Here is a 16,012-nt window from a genome sequence, read left to right as displayed (position 1 = left end):
TTCACATTCTCACTATTCATGTATCGATTTTATTGTGCGTATACGCACTCTTTGACAATATACGCATAATTTTATATAAGATTATCTATGTCGCATGCAGCCGGTGGGATGTCCAAGCGTAGAAAGCTCAAACTGGAGTGCCTCATCGGCATTTTGTGGCAGACTTTTCTCGGCCAGGACACACCAAAACTGTGACAGTTTGGCCAACATGCGACTCCACGAAATGCGCTGCCACTAATCATTGCCCGATTCTGGCGGTGCGGCCAGCCAAGCGAAACATACCTTATGTGTTCGTTGTACGCCCAGATAAGTAAAATATCGATGTTTCCGTATGATTGAAACGTTATGCATTGCTGCATAACATACTGGACACGTCCGTCGCTTACGAAGCAACCCAACTATAGGCTAAATATGATGCCTACACTCTCAGCACATTGTTAATAACAGCATCAATACATGCGGTACATAAATTTGACGGCATGGGCACGATTTGCCAATCGAAAGGTACACGAAGCAAATTCTTCCATTAGGATATATGTCGCATTTATTACAAGGTTAGAACGCACATCAACACAGACGCGGATCGCATTGTGTTGCTGTAAAACAATTCGTGACGACTCGCCAAAACAACGGTATCAACCACTTTGAGTTTGGTTCGGCGCACTCGTTACGTTGACGGAGTCATTGGAAGCAGGAGACTCATAATTTTGTATGAAATATACGATCGCATATACCAACCAGGAAAACATCGCGGACAAGACAAGCATATAGATAATACGTCCCGGAGGTGAGAAGAACTTCATACACGATTCCTTGCACTCCTTAACGTTCGCATTGATCGGAGTCTGTTCCGGAATGTCGCCTCATAAAACAACACTCACTATAAGCGGATGGTAAGGAAACAACGACATTTAGAAAAACCATTTATCTATACACTGTTTAAATCAGACGATTCAATACAATCGTCTCTTCCACCCAGAAAATACGTGGACGGTGGGTGTGCAAGCACAGAGGTGGTCGGTAACAAGTCCTTAACACTCTCTCCTATAGTACTTAATTCAGTGGGTCCCAACCTGGGGGGCGTGAAAGCTCGGGAGGGGGAGCGAAGAAGCGGGCAACTGAAACAAATTTCGCGATTTGCGCGATTTACCTCAATTCACGCGTGTTTCGCTATATATACACCTAATTTCATATTCTCTCAACAGTTATAACCTTCCATGTCATCAAAAAATCTGTTGAAGTTGCTAGCATCCCCTGTTGGACTATCAGAAAGGGGGGGGGGGGGGGGGGGGGCGTGTCTAAAAAAAAGTTGGGAACCACTGACTTAATCCGATTTTGCAACTTGCCCTACCCGAACTAGTGCCGATTTCGAGAATACATTTACTTGGATTACGTTTGAAATTTTCGATGCTTGAAGATGAAGTAGAATTTCAATACATTCCCATCTCTTGAGTGAAATTGTCAGAAGACCGTATGAAATAATGATAATACCACGGTGGTAAATCAATTTCACTTCACAGACTTAATTTACAAACTCATAAGTTAAGTTGGTCTCGAAGACACATCTCAATATGGGGAAAGCTCCTCATATCCGAAGAACTTCTGAACATAGACGGACCACAGACGAAAGCCACTGTTGAAAATACTTCGTGGAATGTCTACTTCCTTTGTCTACCCCGAAGCAGTTTTGGGCCGGAAACTATTACTGCATTACTTGTAGAAATAAACCGTGAATTTCCAGTTAATTACAAGTAACGCAGTAATAATTTCCGTGCCAAAACTGCTTAACGGTATTACTTCTACCAGTAGTAATGTTGGCGTTGCGTCTACTAGAAATGCATAGAAATACTTCTACGAGTCGTAATCCTACCTAATACTACGAGTAGTAATGTTGACATTACGTCTACTAGTAGTGACTGAAAATACATAGAATTACTTCTACGAGTCGTAATCCTAACTACTTTGCCCAATTCTGATTACAAACATTGTAGCCGTGCGTCTGCACCTTCCTGTGGCAAAATTATCATTCCGAAGGGTGAAAATGAGTTGTGTGCACCAATCCTTGAAGATGAATCACAGGTATGTTGATTTCGTTCATGTTTACTACCTTTAACTCCTAATTTGAAGAACGAAGAGCAACTAATCTTGCTCGTCGTTAACCCGCTATCAATATTGCGAGGTGAGGTTTCTTTACGTCAGTGGTTTCTAACCTTCTTGTCTTCATATTTATTCCGGTCCGTGGACATATGAGCATGCGACATTACAGCATGCGAGACTTCGGTATGTGACAATTTGGCATGCGACACATGAGCATGTGGGTTAAATTACGGGTTAGGGGTAGGTTAGGGTTGGATTTATGGTTGGGTTAGGGTTAGGCTTTAGGTTAGGTTAGCTTAGGCTAGGCTAGGTTAGGTTAGGTTAGGCTATGTTTCGGGTTAGGGGAAGTTTTTGGGTTATACAGTCACATGCTGAAGTGACGCATGCTGATGTGTTCCATGCTGAACTGTCGTTTGCCATTGTGTCGCATGCTCAATGCTCATATGTCGGGCAACCATTTATTCCGTGTCTTCCATTCTCCACTACGCAAAACTCCTATATACCCTTGAAAATAGTGTTAAAATATTACGAGGTCCTAAAAACGGTACACTTTTTATAAATTCGCAAAGCTATAAGAACACTGGTGACTTCGAAAATTTTTGATCGTTAGTATTGTGTAGACTCGGCTCCCGATTTTTCAAGAAACTCTGATGTTCGCCGTGCCGGAGTCGCATTTTTCGTGGCATTTAAATCCTTTTCAGAGAAAAAGAAGACAGATTCCCATTTACGCATCCTACGAGGACACTTTCAATTTATAATTTCGGTACATAAATTCCAGAGAAGTTAACGGGTAACGGTAATCGCGCATGTGTCTCCGTAAATATGTAGACTATCCTGTATATAACGTTTAACAAATGCATCTATTCCCCACCAAAATCCATTGAATTCTTCCCCAGTGGGAACTCTCCACCGGTTGGCCACCACTGCTTTACGCGATTGGCGAGGTGGGCCGGAATCGACCCTATCAGTGGAATTACCTATATATATTCGCTAATTCCGCTAAAGAGCTCTCAAAATCACACCTTTCATGATGACATAAGGATGTATCATTGTTTTTCCGAACCCCACAATTTTCAATTTTCCGAACCCTACAGCGCCCCTTACTGAGTACTAACTTCACCATCTATCACTACGGTCGAGTATACCATTAAACGAAAAGCGAGGTGGGGTCAGGCAATAGTGCTACCTTTAGGCCCGCTTGTATATCCATGTCATAAAAGGGTAACCGGGAATAGCCGAAATTGTGAAGATCAAACACGGGTAAAAAAAGAATCTGACGTTTCTTTCAAAATATGACATGTGCAATGAGTTACTCATGCCGACGAGACATTAGTGTCAATAGGCTAATTAACGATTCCGATTGACAGTGCATACCGCAGGATGGGGGATGGTCTGAACGCGAGGTTCAAGTTCGAGTTCAGTGTGTGAACCTCAGACATTCAGAGGCTCGAGTTCACAAACGAACCTTGGTATGATCTGCACTGTGAACCTTTTTCATATGTTACAATTCAGCCCGTCATTATAACATTTTTGGGTGTAGTTCTTTGCATTTCAACTTCAGACCGCTATATACATGGCGCTGGCAGTTTAAAAAAAATCGATACTAAATGAGCATGCACCTTGCCAATCCAAAACATTTTACTAGCTTTGTTACAAAAATTTGGTCAAAATTCAGCTTTACGTTTTTCATTTCTCTTGCTGCGAGCTTGACCCGCAATCAGAATAGGCCAACATCATATGTAGGAAGTTAATGAAGGATACTTATCCAACCAATCGATGAAAATGACATAGAATACATCGTAGTGTGATGTCAAAAATCTAGCAGGCGTACGGGTTAAGTCGTCAGCTTATTTTCCGTGTCAAGTCCTCGTCGAAATTGTTGGCAAAGCGACAAAAGATATTGACGTTATAGGATTATTATAGCTATATTGCTACAGTAAATATGTTTAGGTGACGTTTAAAAGTAAGCAGGTGCTTCATCATTGTGGCGTAACGTGGTCCGAATACTCGCTAGCTATCATGCACATTAATATAACAGATCACTGAAATGTAGCGTTGGAATCACCAATATGACTTCACGTTCCGTCATGGGTTCTTGTTCGCGTTCACAGAGAACCATTTAAAAATGTTCGTGCTCACACGAACCTGAACCTTTCGAGGGTTCCTACCATATGTACGCAAGCTAACATGGATGGCAAGAACAATACTATCATTCAAAAATGGCTCACATATTTGTTCGTTGGAGGTCAAATTTGACCACGGCCTTACAGTGAAGACGGGACAAGCTGGATTTAAATGATCCGAATAGAGATTGTACATCAACATCGTTGTATTCTGCTAATACAAAACCAATATAAGGACACTTGGATCATTAACAGCCTTGAGGTTTCATGACGTTCATTAGTCGCCTATACGTTCTTAATGGTTCTCGTGCTAACCCGGCCAGGCGTGGATATCCAATCTCGTATAATCTAAGCACTTGCAGTGACTAGCTATCACTGTAGTCTATCGGGTCCAGTTGAATGCGACGACCGTGATATCCAGGACTATGATGCGTAATGCTAACTTACCATTCCCAGCGGTCAGATCATCGACATATTCCACCTTCGAGCCTCTTTTCCTCAGTGTCACGTCAGTCTTCTCCGCGTGTGCATCACCAGACATTTCAATACCATCTGCAGAAAGGGCAAATCATTAAATTATCTGGAGTTCCATTATTTTCATCGGTTGCCTATTTCTATGATGGTCCTCAAGATGAGTAATAATTTTAATTTTGTGGAAGATGCTACTGCTACTGCTACTGGCCAGGCCAGGTGTAAACCTTTTTGATCGTGACCTATTTTCCGATCTGAAAATTTTCTATACGGCCAACTAACTTCTCAGACCTATGGCCCGTGCGTCACATATGGCGGGTGGCGGCTCACAGATATGAAGGTTGATAATCATCCTGTAGATTTGTATGAATCTAAATCCATTGTAATTCTATATATGGTTTTCAAGAGACACATATGCAACCAAACGGCGATCGAACAATATTCAACTCATTTCATCGTGGTATATAAGTATAATTTCAAAGCCGTTATACGTTTTTGAGTCCGGACACACTAACCTACGTGGTCTGCTTGCTGGCTAGCGTTTGCTAATCGCCTTATTCAAACATTTTTGCTTTAGTAAGAGGTAATCAGGTGTGTGCCCGATAAGGTGGGAGGCGATTCCGTGAAATCAATGTATTTAGTATTTGATTTTCGAAGTGTTGGGCGTTCAGTGGAAATTGGATTTGTGGTCGTCGGATCTGGGCATGGAGTGATCGCGTCGAAACGCAAGAAATTCCGACTACATTTCCCGATTTGTGCGGACTTTATTGGCGTGAAAACAGTTTCGGACACAGAGAAGATGACGTGCACGACAATGTCCATTGTTAGCTCGGCGGGCAGACATGAAACATTGGCTACCTGTGATCATTTATCTCCAACTAGTCACCCGTGAATATATGTGAAAAAGTAACATCACGTAGAACAGCCTTACGAGTCTATAAAAACTAAAAACTGCGGACTTGGATGTGTTCTAAACAGCTGACTGAACATGTCCGGGGACACGGCCAAGAACAAATTTGCGTCAAGCGATAATGTCAAATTTTACTTTACCCTAAACTTGTGTCGAAACTATAGGTAAAAATGCCTTCAACGTTAAAGACGGCGTCCGGTCTAGAGAAAACCTCCCATAGCGAGTTTATCTCAGGTGGTCAGAGTAGTACTCAGATAAAGCGGTGATTTCGAAGTAGAGTACAGAAATCATACTCCAGTGCATATCTGGGCGAAGTGGGGCCCGCGAAAGGTGCTTGGAATTCAAAACATATAACACATAGTTTTGAAAGTTGCTGCATGGAGTAAACCAACAGGCTTATGAACTGAACCTGAAATTCGGTCATTTTGCAGCCTGTTCAATAATATACCACAATACGTAGCCTATGTACCTAGCATGCGTAATCCAGATTCAAAATAAAGGCAATGTAGCACAGTATGCCGGTACAATTTAGGCCACAAGAATTCACTTCTGCCTTCCACTTTAGTTGAAACCCTCTTTCTTGCCATTGTCACATTACGCATAACACGGTCAGTGCTTGAAATTGCTACGTGATACGTTTCCAAATCCCTAATCCGTAAAACAAATCTCTAATCCGTAAAACAACTCGATGGCTGTGATTACTAAGAATCATCATCACCCGTAAATGATGAGCATGCCCGTCAAAAATGAACGCCGAAAGCTAAAATTCAAACACGGTTGTGGAGCACTGGTTTCGTGTAGGCCTACTTGAGTCAGAGTTAAGTCCATCCTCACAGTTCGTGCCGAGCGCAGGTCGCCGTGTTCAAAGAGTATAATTCAAGTCGGCCATGGGACGTCAGTCTAGGGAGGGCGAATTACAGAATAACTGCAAGCTCCGCTGAACAGCAAGGTTATTTCACCAAGCTGCACATTGCTCGGATCGAGTGACCAACACAATAAGCTAGTTTAAAATGTGTCATGTTTAACAATGTTTCGAATTATGACGGTAAATTATTATTATTATTATTCATTATATCACCGTCACTTTGTCATTAGCATATCTAATATCAAGACATCCACTGCGGAGCATTTACCAGCAACGCAATTCACAGCTTTTGATTTATAAATGAAAATAAAACACTGGACAGTATAGTTGAAAGTTTTGACTCGGACCGTCAACGTATTTTTGGCCACTGATTTTGCCGCGAAGAAAATGATGGCCCACCCCTGCTTTAGTAGTGTTGCCTGAAACTGCAAACTATATTAAGTAGAACGAATGCGAACCAATACCCACTTGAATAAAGTTGCGCAGATGTGAAAATCCTATTTACCACACCGAAAAGGTAGACGAATTTCGTTTCTGACCACCTCTCGTCAGTAAATAGATGTGTTAACACAACCGTGAGCTCTAAAAATTACCGCGTATTGCTGGTCTTGGAATGCGTTCACTTTCCCGTTAGCCGTTTATGCTGGGATCATGTAGAGTAGTAACGCTCAAACGCTACTCGTATGTAATATCACTTACCGTCGGTCGGTGCGACAATACCACGTCCACGAGAGGTTTCCGGTTTGCTTCTGACGGGCTTTAGCCCAGATTCGAGGTCACCTGGAGTCTTCGAAAATTCGGAGTCAGCAACATCCTCGTATATAGGAGACGATCCGTCTGTGACGACAGATTTGGTCAATATCAAGGTCGACATATCTGAGTTCGGGATACGAGGACACTTTAAAATCACAAAAATTTATAATATTGGACGAAAAAAAAGGGAATTTGGAAATTTCCACATTGGAAACAATGTTGTGTTGACTAAAATAGTCATTTGTCCCTGGAAGACCCGCTCGAACGTTCAGATTTCATATTTCGGTTCATTTATGGCGATTTTTTTTGCCTGTACAATCGCCTGGCCGTTAAGGCTATGAAGGAGGGCGAATTGCCAAATAGGAGGAAATTTTGGCGTTCTCGAATGACATTCTAGATTTCCTGAAATAGGAAAAATCCTGCTATAAAGGAGAACGCATGTGACCCTAGTTAATGCAAACTTCCACCGTGAGAGATCACCGCTGCTGTAATCCAATTGTTGAAGTCAGTTAGGATCCGGAAGACATGATGGCTTAGTATCCTCGATGCAGAGCAGAGCTATGATGATTTGGCATTGTCAAAATTTTACTTGATCGTTGTTATACCTCAAAAAATCTCTCGCCTTTTTCTTCAATAGATTTACTTCTTCCATCAGAATTTGTGCCAAATTCCTTTTAAAAAGATGCCAATTCCTCCCTTGCTCACACGTAATAAGAACACGTTGCTTAGCTCACACGTAATAATAACACGTTGCTAAATGATACCACAAAATTTGACACTTGAATTGTTCTTATTCATTAACTTTTGCATTTCTCGCCGTATAAACTTTCGTATATAAGATTTTCCATTCCATTTTCAATTCCAAGGTTTGCATTCCAACAATTTCGCTGCTACATGTTGGAATGGATCCAAATATAATGCACGTCGGTATTTTACGTTTTATTGGGCCAGTCAAATTTAAAAGGGCATTTCTAAAAAACGCTTACGCACATATCGTGACCGCTAATGACCGATTGTTATTCGATGTACTTTTCCATTTGACATATCGTCATAAAAAAGGTTCCCTATGTTATCGACTCGGAAACTGTGGCGCAATCATTTTCCTTAACGTAACAATTCAACTGCGACGGCAATGTCATGTAAATTATTTTGCCTTCCACAAATTTTAACCTGGCTATATGAACATTAAAACACTGTGTTGAACCCGCCCCTCTACCCGCATTTCCGTAATCAAGGACAGGAGCTAATAACGATTCGATCACTGGAATAATACTTTTTGCAATAATCATACCGTTGGATGCCGGCACAACTTGATCAACACCGTGCGACTTCGACAATTCTTCGTCGCTAACTGCCCCAGTAATCACGGACTCGCGGACGATTTTTGATGCAGACTGTTCACTGCTCGATTCCATCGGAATATTCTCTAGAATGAAGGTTTTAACGCAGCATTGGAGACATTCATCAACTTCAACGTCACATGATAATTTGTACGGGTAGTTATCGGCGTACTAAAACGCGATAGGTACTGCGAGAAACCGATAAAACACTCGATAAACCGATAAAACAATTGGTACTGATAAGAGCTACACTCATAAACTACTTCAGTTGGTGGTTATGTAGCCAGTATTGCTACTGAAATTAGTCTCACGTATTAAATTTTTACTAAATTGCAAGTAGAGACGGCGGTCTGTTAGCCATGTCTAAACTACTCAAAATATAAGTAGAAACACTTAACATGTTCTAAATAGCAGTGTTGGGATTACTCGAGTCATGACTTGACACGAGTCAGACTCGAGTCACCTTTTTCGTATACCTTGAACCTGACTCGAGTCACTTTCCCAACATGACTTGACTTGACTTCACTCAGCGTATCAGAAATTCGGATCGACTCGTGACTCGGAGCAAAATTCACGAGTCAATTTCAAGTCATCAAGTAATTTCAAGTCATCAAGTAATCGGTGTCGATAAAAATCACTGACTCTTGCATATGTTCGGATTTTTCGCGAAACGCAGGTGTAACCCGTGAGAGTAACCAATCATTCGATGATCGTACGCTTTATTGAGCCTCCATTGATCTCTCATAAATAAATTTACCGCAGATGAAGTGATCGCGGCTTACAGCTTACGTTGTCGTAAACTAGTATAGTAATTATATAGCAAAATCTGTTTCTGTTCCCTGTACTTACCTTGACACATTGAAATTGAATTCAAGTATAGTTTTTATAGTCCTCAACCATCGACACAGGCTCGAATAGCATCATCATCAGATCGTAAATGAGTTATGTATTGCAACTTTTCAATTCGTTTCTCTAGTCTCTATTTTGGCTGGTAGCTATAAACTGACGAGGCTATGCAATTACTTACATAGCTTCGCAGTTCTAGGTATATGTGAGCGATACAGCGCCTTCTCACATGTATAATAAACTCTATATTCGCTTATCGGTTCAAAATCAATGACCACTCAACTTGTATTTTAGACAGCTAGCAAAATGCAATGACATAATCATTCCTCAAGACTTAGAAAAGGTAACTTGACTTGAATTGTGACTCGACTCGTGACTTGACTTGACTTGACTCGACTCGAGTCACCTTCAAAAACCGATTGATTTGAATCGAGTTACCTTCGAAAATCGATTGACTTGACTCGACTCCAGTCAAAATTTGCAATGTCTCGAAATGACTCGTGACTCGAAGGTAGTGACTTGATCCCAACAATGATTATACTTTCTGAATTGGAAGATGCATCTTCTTTATAACGCCAAACTACCTACTACTACGGCTGAGCAAATCGAGTACCCGAGGGATTCAATTCTGAATCACGTATTGTGCTTCGAGTCGAGTCAAGTAGTCGAGTATCAGTCATTATGACGTCATAAGAGAATGTGGTATGTCAAAGTGTGAACATGTACCTTTTACGCCACCACAAAGAATAGAATGCCCGCTATTCATCACATTAAAGACACATAGATATATTTTTCGACCATACCGATTTCATTGCACTTTGTGATAATGTTGTGGGATGATGATGACTTAGTAAATGCGCTCTTTCTAGCAACATTCTTAGCGTTTTACTATGTTTTGTATGCTGCGCAACAGACAATCAAGGTTCCAAGGCTACCTCAGTAGAGAATAGTATCCTAAATTTTATTCACGTTGATAAATTAACTTTACGAGGAGCATTTATTTTCAGTACTCGAAAAATCATATTTTACTCGACTCGAATCATTAAAATTGATACTCAATTCAGATTCGAGTACTCCAATCATTGTTCCCAGCCCTATTCCGCATATAAAGCAATTATCAAAAACGCATTCTGTTACTTGATATTTTGTACAGTAGATATATTAATTTCACTCATTCACAAAAGTGATGCAAACAAATCATAGAACTACTTTCTAGTATACAGGAGCAAAGTCATGAAGCCAAAACCATATTTTAGCTATAATAACTGAATTACTGCAAGTATGCGAAACCTGCTTCAGTACTCTGATGAGGTAGCAGTACTTTGTAAGTGATCTCTTCTGGCATTACCTGTCTCATTCGGTGCAGTCGGTACTTCGCAAACGACGGCCGGCGGCCCGGATCCGAGACCCATTACATTTTCAACGGGTGGACGAACGACTTCCACGTCGGATTCGCCTTTCAGCTGCTCATGCAATACATTCTCTTCAAAATAGTGGGAATTATCAATTGCGAAGACATGATTATGCAAGGGATGGAAACTTAGCGTACTGTCACGAATGAACAAATTTGGCCGAATATTTGGCCGACTTTTGATGTGCGACACGGCAATGAACACGCCGTGTTTACGGCGGCCAAGAGTTACGTGGCAACCTACAACTATGTTATCATTTTGCGAGATTCACATCACAACCAAGCAAACTATTCGAAATCCCTTTTAGTGAAATGCGAGCATAATACATAGTGGTGCAAGAGTATACGAGGTATTGATAAACAGCAGAATCAGATTTCATCCATAGATTTCGAAACGATACGATTCTCTGTTGGCACCTACTACGTAACTGGATGGTACAACGAATTAATGCGTTGAATCTTGCGTAAGCATCTTTCACCAAATTAGTACTTTACAAGACGTGAATATCATATCTCGATTAACCTAGGTCAGTGGTTAAGCTCGTCTTGGTCGTTGCCCATTTTCCGACCGGAAAATATTCCATTCGACACCTCATAGACTAGCACTAAAGCAAAGGTCGGGAACATACGGCTCACGGAAATACAAGTCTACAATTATAAAGTAACACGATTATCATGAACCAAAATACACTGTAATATTATGTAGGATTTTTCAATAGCGACACACGAGATGACGGCGGTCGAACTACACGCAGCGCATTAATCTCATTCTGATGTAATTATAATTGAACGGCCGATGTAGCCTACTTCAGGGAGTTGAAGCACATTAAGTCAGTGTTTGTAATCTAATTTCCGACGTTAAGTCGAGTGACTCGCGAAAGCATGTACTCAGTCGATTCTACTTTTGGAAACCAAAGATCCCCATATTTTAAAGTATCTCAAGGTGACGCTACATCAGTGCACGTGGGTCAGGAGATATAATATTCATAAAATATATATCATAAAACGTAGAACAAGAAGTCCACGTTCAAATAGGCCTACAGCATCAATAATCAATATTCTTACAGATCTGAAATCTATCAGTAACCTTACCGTCATCGGCGCCGTTGGAATCGATGCGAGGCTCAGAGGAGCCTTGACCCGTAGTCACCTGAACAAGCTCGCTATCAGATTGTTTCTTGGGGCTGTTTGACATCTCTTTTGCTTCGGTCAGAGCAGTCTTGTAGAACAGAATTAACGTAATAAAACTGCAAGAACACGCAAAGATGTGACAAGTGTCAACGAACAACAACAGTCGCAGCACCAACCTACCTTAAAAAAAACCTACAAGTCTGTAACACTTGCTCAGCATGTATAGAAATAAATAGACAGTCGATCGGATAAAGGTAATCACGAAACGGCGTGCAATTAACCACTGAGTCCTGCGTTAGGCAGTTGTCTCTAGTTACTGGCGCTACTGAATTATATTGGACTAGACATTTTTGTCTCAGCACCATTCACGAGTTTGCGTTACTTTAGTTAGCATCGGAGTATATGTCAAACTGACGTATGCACGGCGACGCTTACATTACCAATCTTTTACGAATATGAGAAGCTGCCAATGTCGGTGAGAATGCAGTGAACGAATGTCTCTCTTCGCAAAGCCAGTGATATGTTTGAGAGGATGAAAATAATGACACCGCTTATTACTACCAATGTTACGCGATATCGACTCTGCCATAAAGGACTATAATTGCCCCGCATGTCCTTGCCGGGGGTCCTGAGGCTTGTCACCAGCTCCCCGTGGTGGTGAATTGGCAATCAATAAGACAGGAACACTCAGTGGTGGATGAAGTTGAGAACCTATGGGGCCAACGATGAAAGTTTGCGTAACAGTATGGAAATAGATGGTGTGGTGGTTCCCATAGCAATACAGAGTTCTATGTAGGTTTATATATCCCTCAAATGTCGTATGTAGGTTTATATATCCCTCAAATGTCGTGGCAAATTTAATTTGAACAATATTCATGTAATATCCACAGTTTCATCGTGACGAGGTTATTTGTAATATTTCGACGAATGCAGTGGTTACTATATTTCATGTAAAAAATGTGTTTTTTACGCTACATGCACGTACTTCAAGATTTCAAAATATCCATTAGGCCTACCCCTGTTCCATCAAACTAGATAGGACTCACAACCAAACAAAATGTTTCGAACTACAGGTAGCCTATTGTATACTGCAACACGCTGCCTATCGAAATCTGGATTCCTGGTCTTATGACATTCTTAAGAGTGAGAGCCATATTTACAGTAGACATATTTCGGAGCTTTCTGACCAAAATGGATAACGAAAAACCCTTGAATCCGAGACATACAAAATGAAATTTCAAGTATTTTCCTCTCGTCCAACAAAGAATTATTATGTTTAGTGCTTCGCGCTTAACCTCACAATACGTTATATAATATTGGATTATTTGTCTGAAGAACATGCAAATTAAGCTTAAAACTTGGGAGCAGAATTCCTATTTTATTACCGAACCAAATTCAATGCGAGAATGATGCGCAGTGACTGATTCGACCAGACTATAATATTCCATCTCACATCGCAGTTTTCAAGCAACAACTCTGATTCACGAATATGACTAATAGTCTAATACTCAAGGCTGGGAATAATGATTCGCATAGTCGAATCTGAATCGATTTTCAATTCGGTTGATTTGAATCGACAAGATGTGTAGATGATTTTATCGAGGAATGAAATGATACGCTCAGTGCCAGTAAGAGTTTGTCCTAATTTATCAACGGAAACTTACAGTTTTCAAAGGATTTTCCACTGTGAAAGCCTTGAAGTCTCGATTGGTCGTATCACACCACACGAATTACGAAGCTGTAAATTACCTGTACTTGGTGTGCATTTGACTTGCTTTCGTTGGCGATTTTGTTGTGGGTTACGAATTGAGAACCCCGCATGTCATCATTACATACGGGACACGGGCAAGGTACCGGAAAACATACTCATCTCCAATCATGCGTGACAATCAATTTGAAACTATAATTTCGTACAGAAGTTGTGCTGAATAGTATGCTAGATAGTCTGTCTTCCAAGAGCACAAAATAAATGAGAACTTTCATAATAAAAAAGAGATTTCAGAAGTGAAATATTATTTCATAAAAATTATTCGAACAAGATAGATTTATTTTACTTAAACCTACGAAGAGCTTGGGTTCTTTCCTCGGCAGTGCTGCCGTTAATTTATACTCTCGAATACCCTCTTGCTGTCGCGCAGAATCCGAGATTGCGAAAAACTTCTCAAGTAGTTTTGAATAAAATATATTCCGGATGAATGACATTTACCGAGAATAAATTCACGTCCAACGATTAAGGATAATCCGAGGATTATCACTGAAAAACTCACATAACTCCGCTTTTACTGGTCGTAATTGACTCAATTTTGTTTCGCATCGTCTTTGAAGACAGCTCAACAATTTCATGTGGTTGACAGAAAAATTTGAATTTTTTTTTTAATTTACTCTAATAAATTAAAAATTTTAATTGGATCTGCGGAGTCCTATACTTTTAAGAATTGAACCAAATTTGGTGTGCAGCGTTTTTTAGGGTAACCTAACAATTTAATCAGTGAATGGCTAGAATCCGGGGAAAAAAGTTATTTTTGAACAGCCCTAATCTCCACCTTTTCAATTTCATGCGGTTCCTGAATCAGTATTATATCAAAATTCTATGTTTGTATATATTGTTCCAGATCTTGTTGCCTATTTGATAGTCCACTTAGATTAATCGACGCTAGTTTCAATAGATTCGTCATCGGCTCTGTCAGGAGAATTGTTGGGTTTGTCTTATTATTATTTGGCTTTTTCGCTTGGCTGCTTGCATTTCTTCTGGTAGTAACTCCTTCGCTGTGTCGATGTTTCACCGTCTCCTCACTCCTGTTTGTCTGTTTATGAGATTTAATATCCGATGGCTTTTTATGACTGGTTTTTAGGAAGTCTGTGTTTCTCTTTGTTTGTCAGTATTGTAGTTTTCCAACACGGCTTGTGCTAGCTCGGTTACTTCCCGTGTTGTGTCTACATGTTCGAATGGGGCGTCGGTTGAGGAGTATGCTTTAATAGTTGCCTGGCTCATCGGTCTTGTTTCTTTCCTCTTCTTGTCGTCATTCCGGATTGTTTTCGGGTCAACCGGTTTCTCTGTTGTTGGTTTGTTTAGAGTCGTCTTTTAAGTTGTTTTCCCATCGCTATTTTGAGGTTCGGTGGAGTTAACATCCTGCTCCTTATTTACTGTTTCATTGATGGCTATTTCAGTATTTTCAGGCTCGGTCATATGCCCGAGTTTACCTCGTTAAATTTTGGACCTGCACCCTTCTGCACGATGACCCAGCCCCCCGCTAATCGTGCATTCCAATTTTTTTAATCGGGCATTCCCTCACAATATTCTCCGTCATATTGCAGTTGTAGCATCGCTTTTGATAAGCGTCTTCAGCTGTGCTGATAAGGCATCCATACCCATCAACTTTGATATGGTAGGGCATGTTTTCCTTCCTTAATTGTTACACCCCGATGTTAGTGAAACCATTGTGCCAGTTTGTATATTTCTTCTGAAGACTCTAGTCTGGTTGATAACCGTTTCGAAACCATATTCACTCACTATATATAATTTCGGCTTTGTCTCATCCGGTAGTACAATTTATCTCGTAAGTTCTTTCCATTGGTTTCTGTGACCAAATTCATATTCCACATTCCTTTCCTCAGCTCATATGGGCTTGCAATGTGTTTGTAGAATTTACTTGTGACGCTGTTGTGTTGTAATTCTTCAATTATTGTTTCGCTACATAAATATATATATAGGGCTTAAACTCATTCTCCATAATTATATGATACGCATTCCATCTGAGTCTCTCACCCCTAAGGGGTAAACGCACTCTCGGACAAACTACGTAAAATTTTACATCAGCTTAACTGCATTCGAAATTATGAGAGTATTGCCCGAGGCCACTGGGAGGCTTTAGCGTATGGTTGCGCAAACTCCAGTCCATCATCGGCGTTTTGGCGCTGACCTTGTCCGGGTGGCACATACCAAGATCTGTGATGGTTTGGCCAGTATGCGACTCCAAAAAACGGGCTTCCACTTCAATCGAAATCAGATCATGCGGCAAGTAAAGCGCGATTGTCAACCACGTATTCATTGTACGATCAGCAAGA

General features: G+C 40.7%; 1 protein-coding gene across 1 annotated transcript; it reads right to left on the bottom strand.

The window, feature by feature from the left end:
- Positions 1–4,602: 4,602 nt before the first annotated feature.
- LOC145438559 (uncharacterized) lies at positions 4,603–12,380 on the bottom strand. The gene is made up of 5 exons (XM_080315899.1): positions 11,909–12,380; positions 10,754–10,888; positions 8,511–8,645; positions 7,166–7,303; positions 4,603–4,772 (listed from the first exon to the last, which is right to left on the bottom strand). The coding sequence occupies exons 1-5, from the start codon at positions 12,009–12,011 to the stop codon at positions 4,603–4,605; spliced, it is 681 nt and encodes a 226-aa protein (XP_080172025.1). The 5' UTR covers positions 12,012–12,380.
- Positions 12,381–16,012: the final 3,632 nt, after the last annotated feature.

Source organism: Botryllus schlosseri, chromosome 1, assembly GCF_051294905.1.
Source record: "Botryllus schlosseri isolate E-star chromosome 1, Bs_hap1, whole genome shotgun sequence".
Taxonomy (NCBI): domain Eukaryota; kingdom Metazoa; phylum Chordata; class Ascidiacea; order Stolidobranchia; family Styelidae; genus Botryllus; species Botryllus schlosseri.
Note: the sequence above shows the minus strand (reverse complement) of the source record. Positions and strands in the feature narration are given on the sequence as shown.

Bases quoted from the DNA above. Each gene is read 5' to 3' on its own strand.
- LOC145438559 (XM_080315899.1), bottom strand. From the start codon at position 12,011: ATGTCAAACAGCCCCAAGAAACAATCTGATAGCGAGCTTGTTCAGGTG. The intron at 10,889-11,908 runs GTAAGGTTACTG...ACTATTTTGAAG, and splicing joins TTCCAACGGCGCCGATGACG to AGAATGTATTGCATGAGCAG. The intron at 4,773-7,165 runs GTAAGTGATATT...CCCTTTCTGCAG, and splicing joins TATTGTCGCACCGACCGACG to ATGGTATTGAAATGTCTGGT.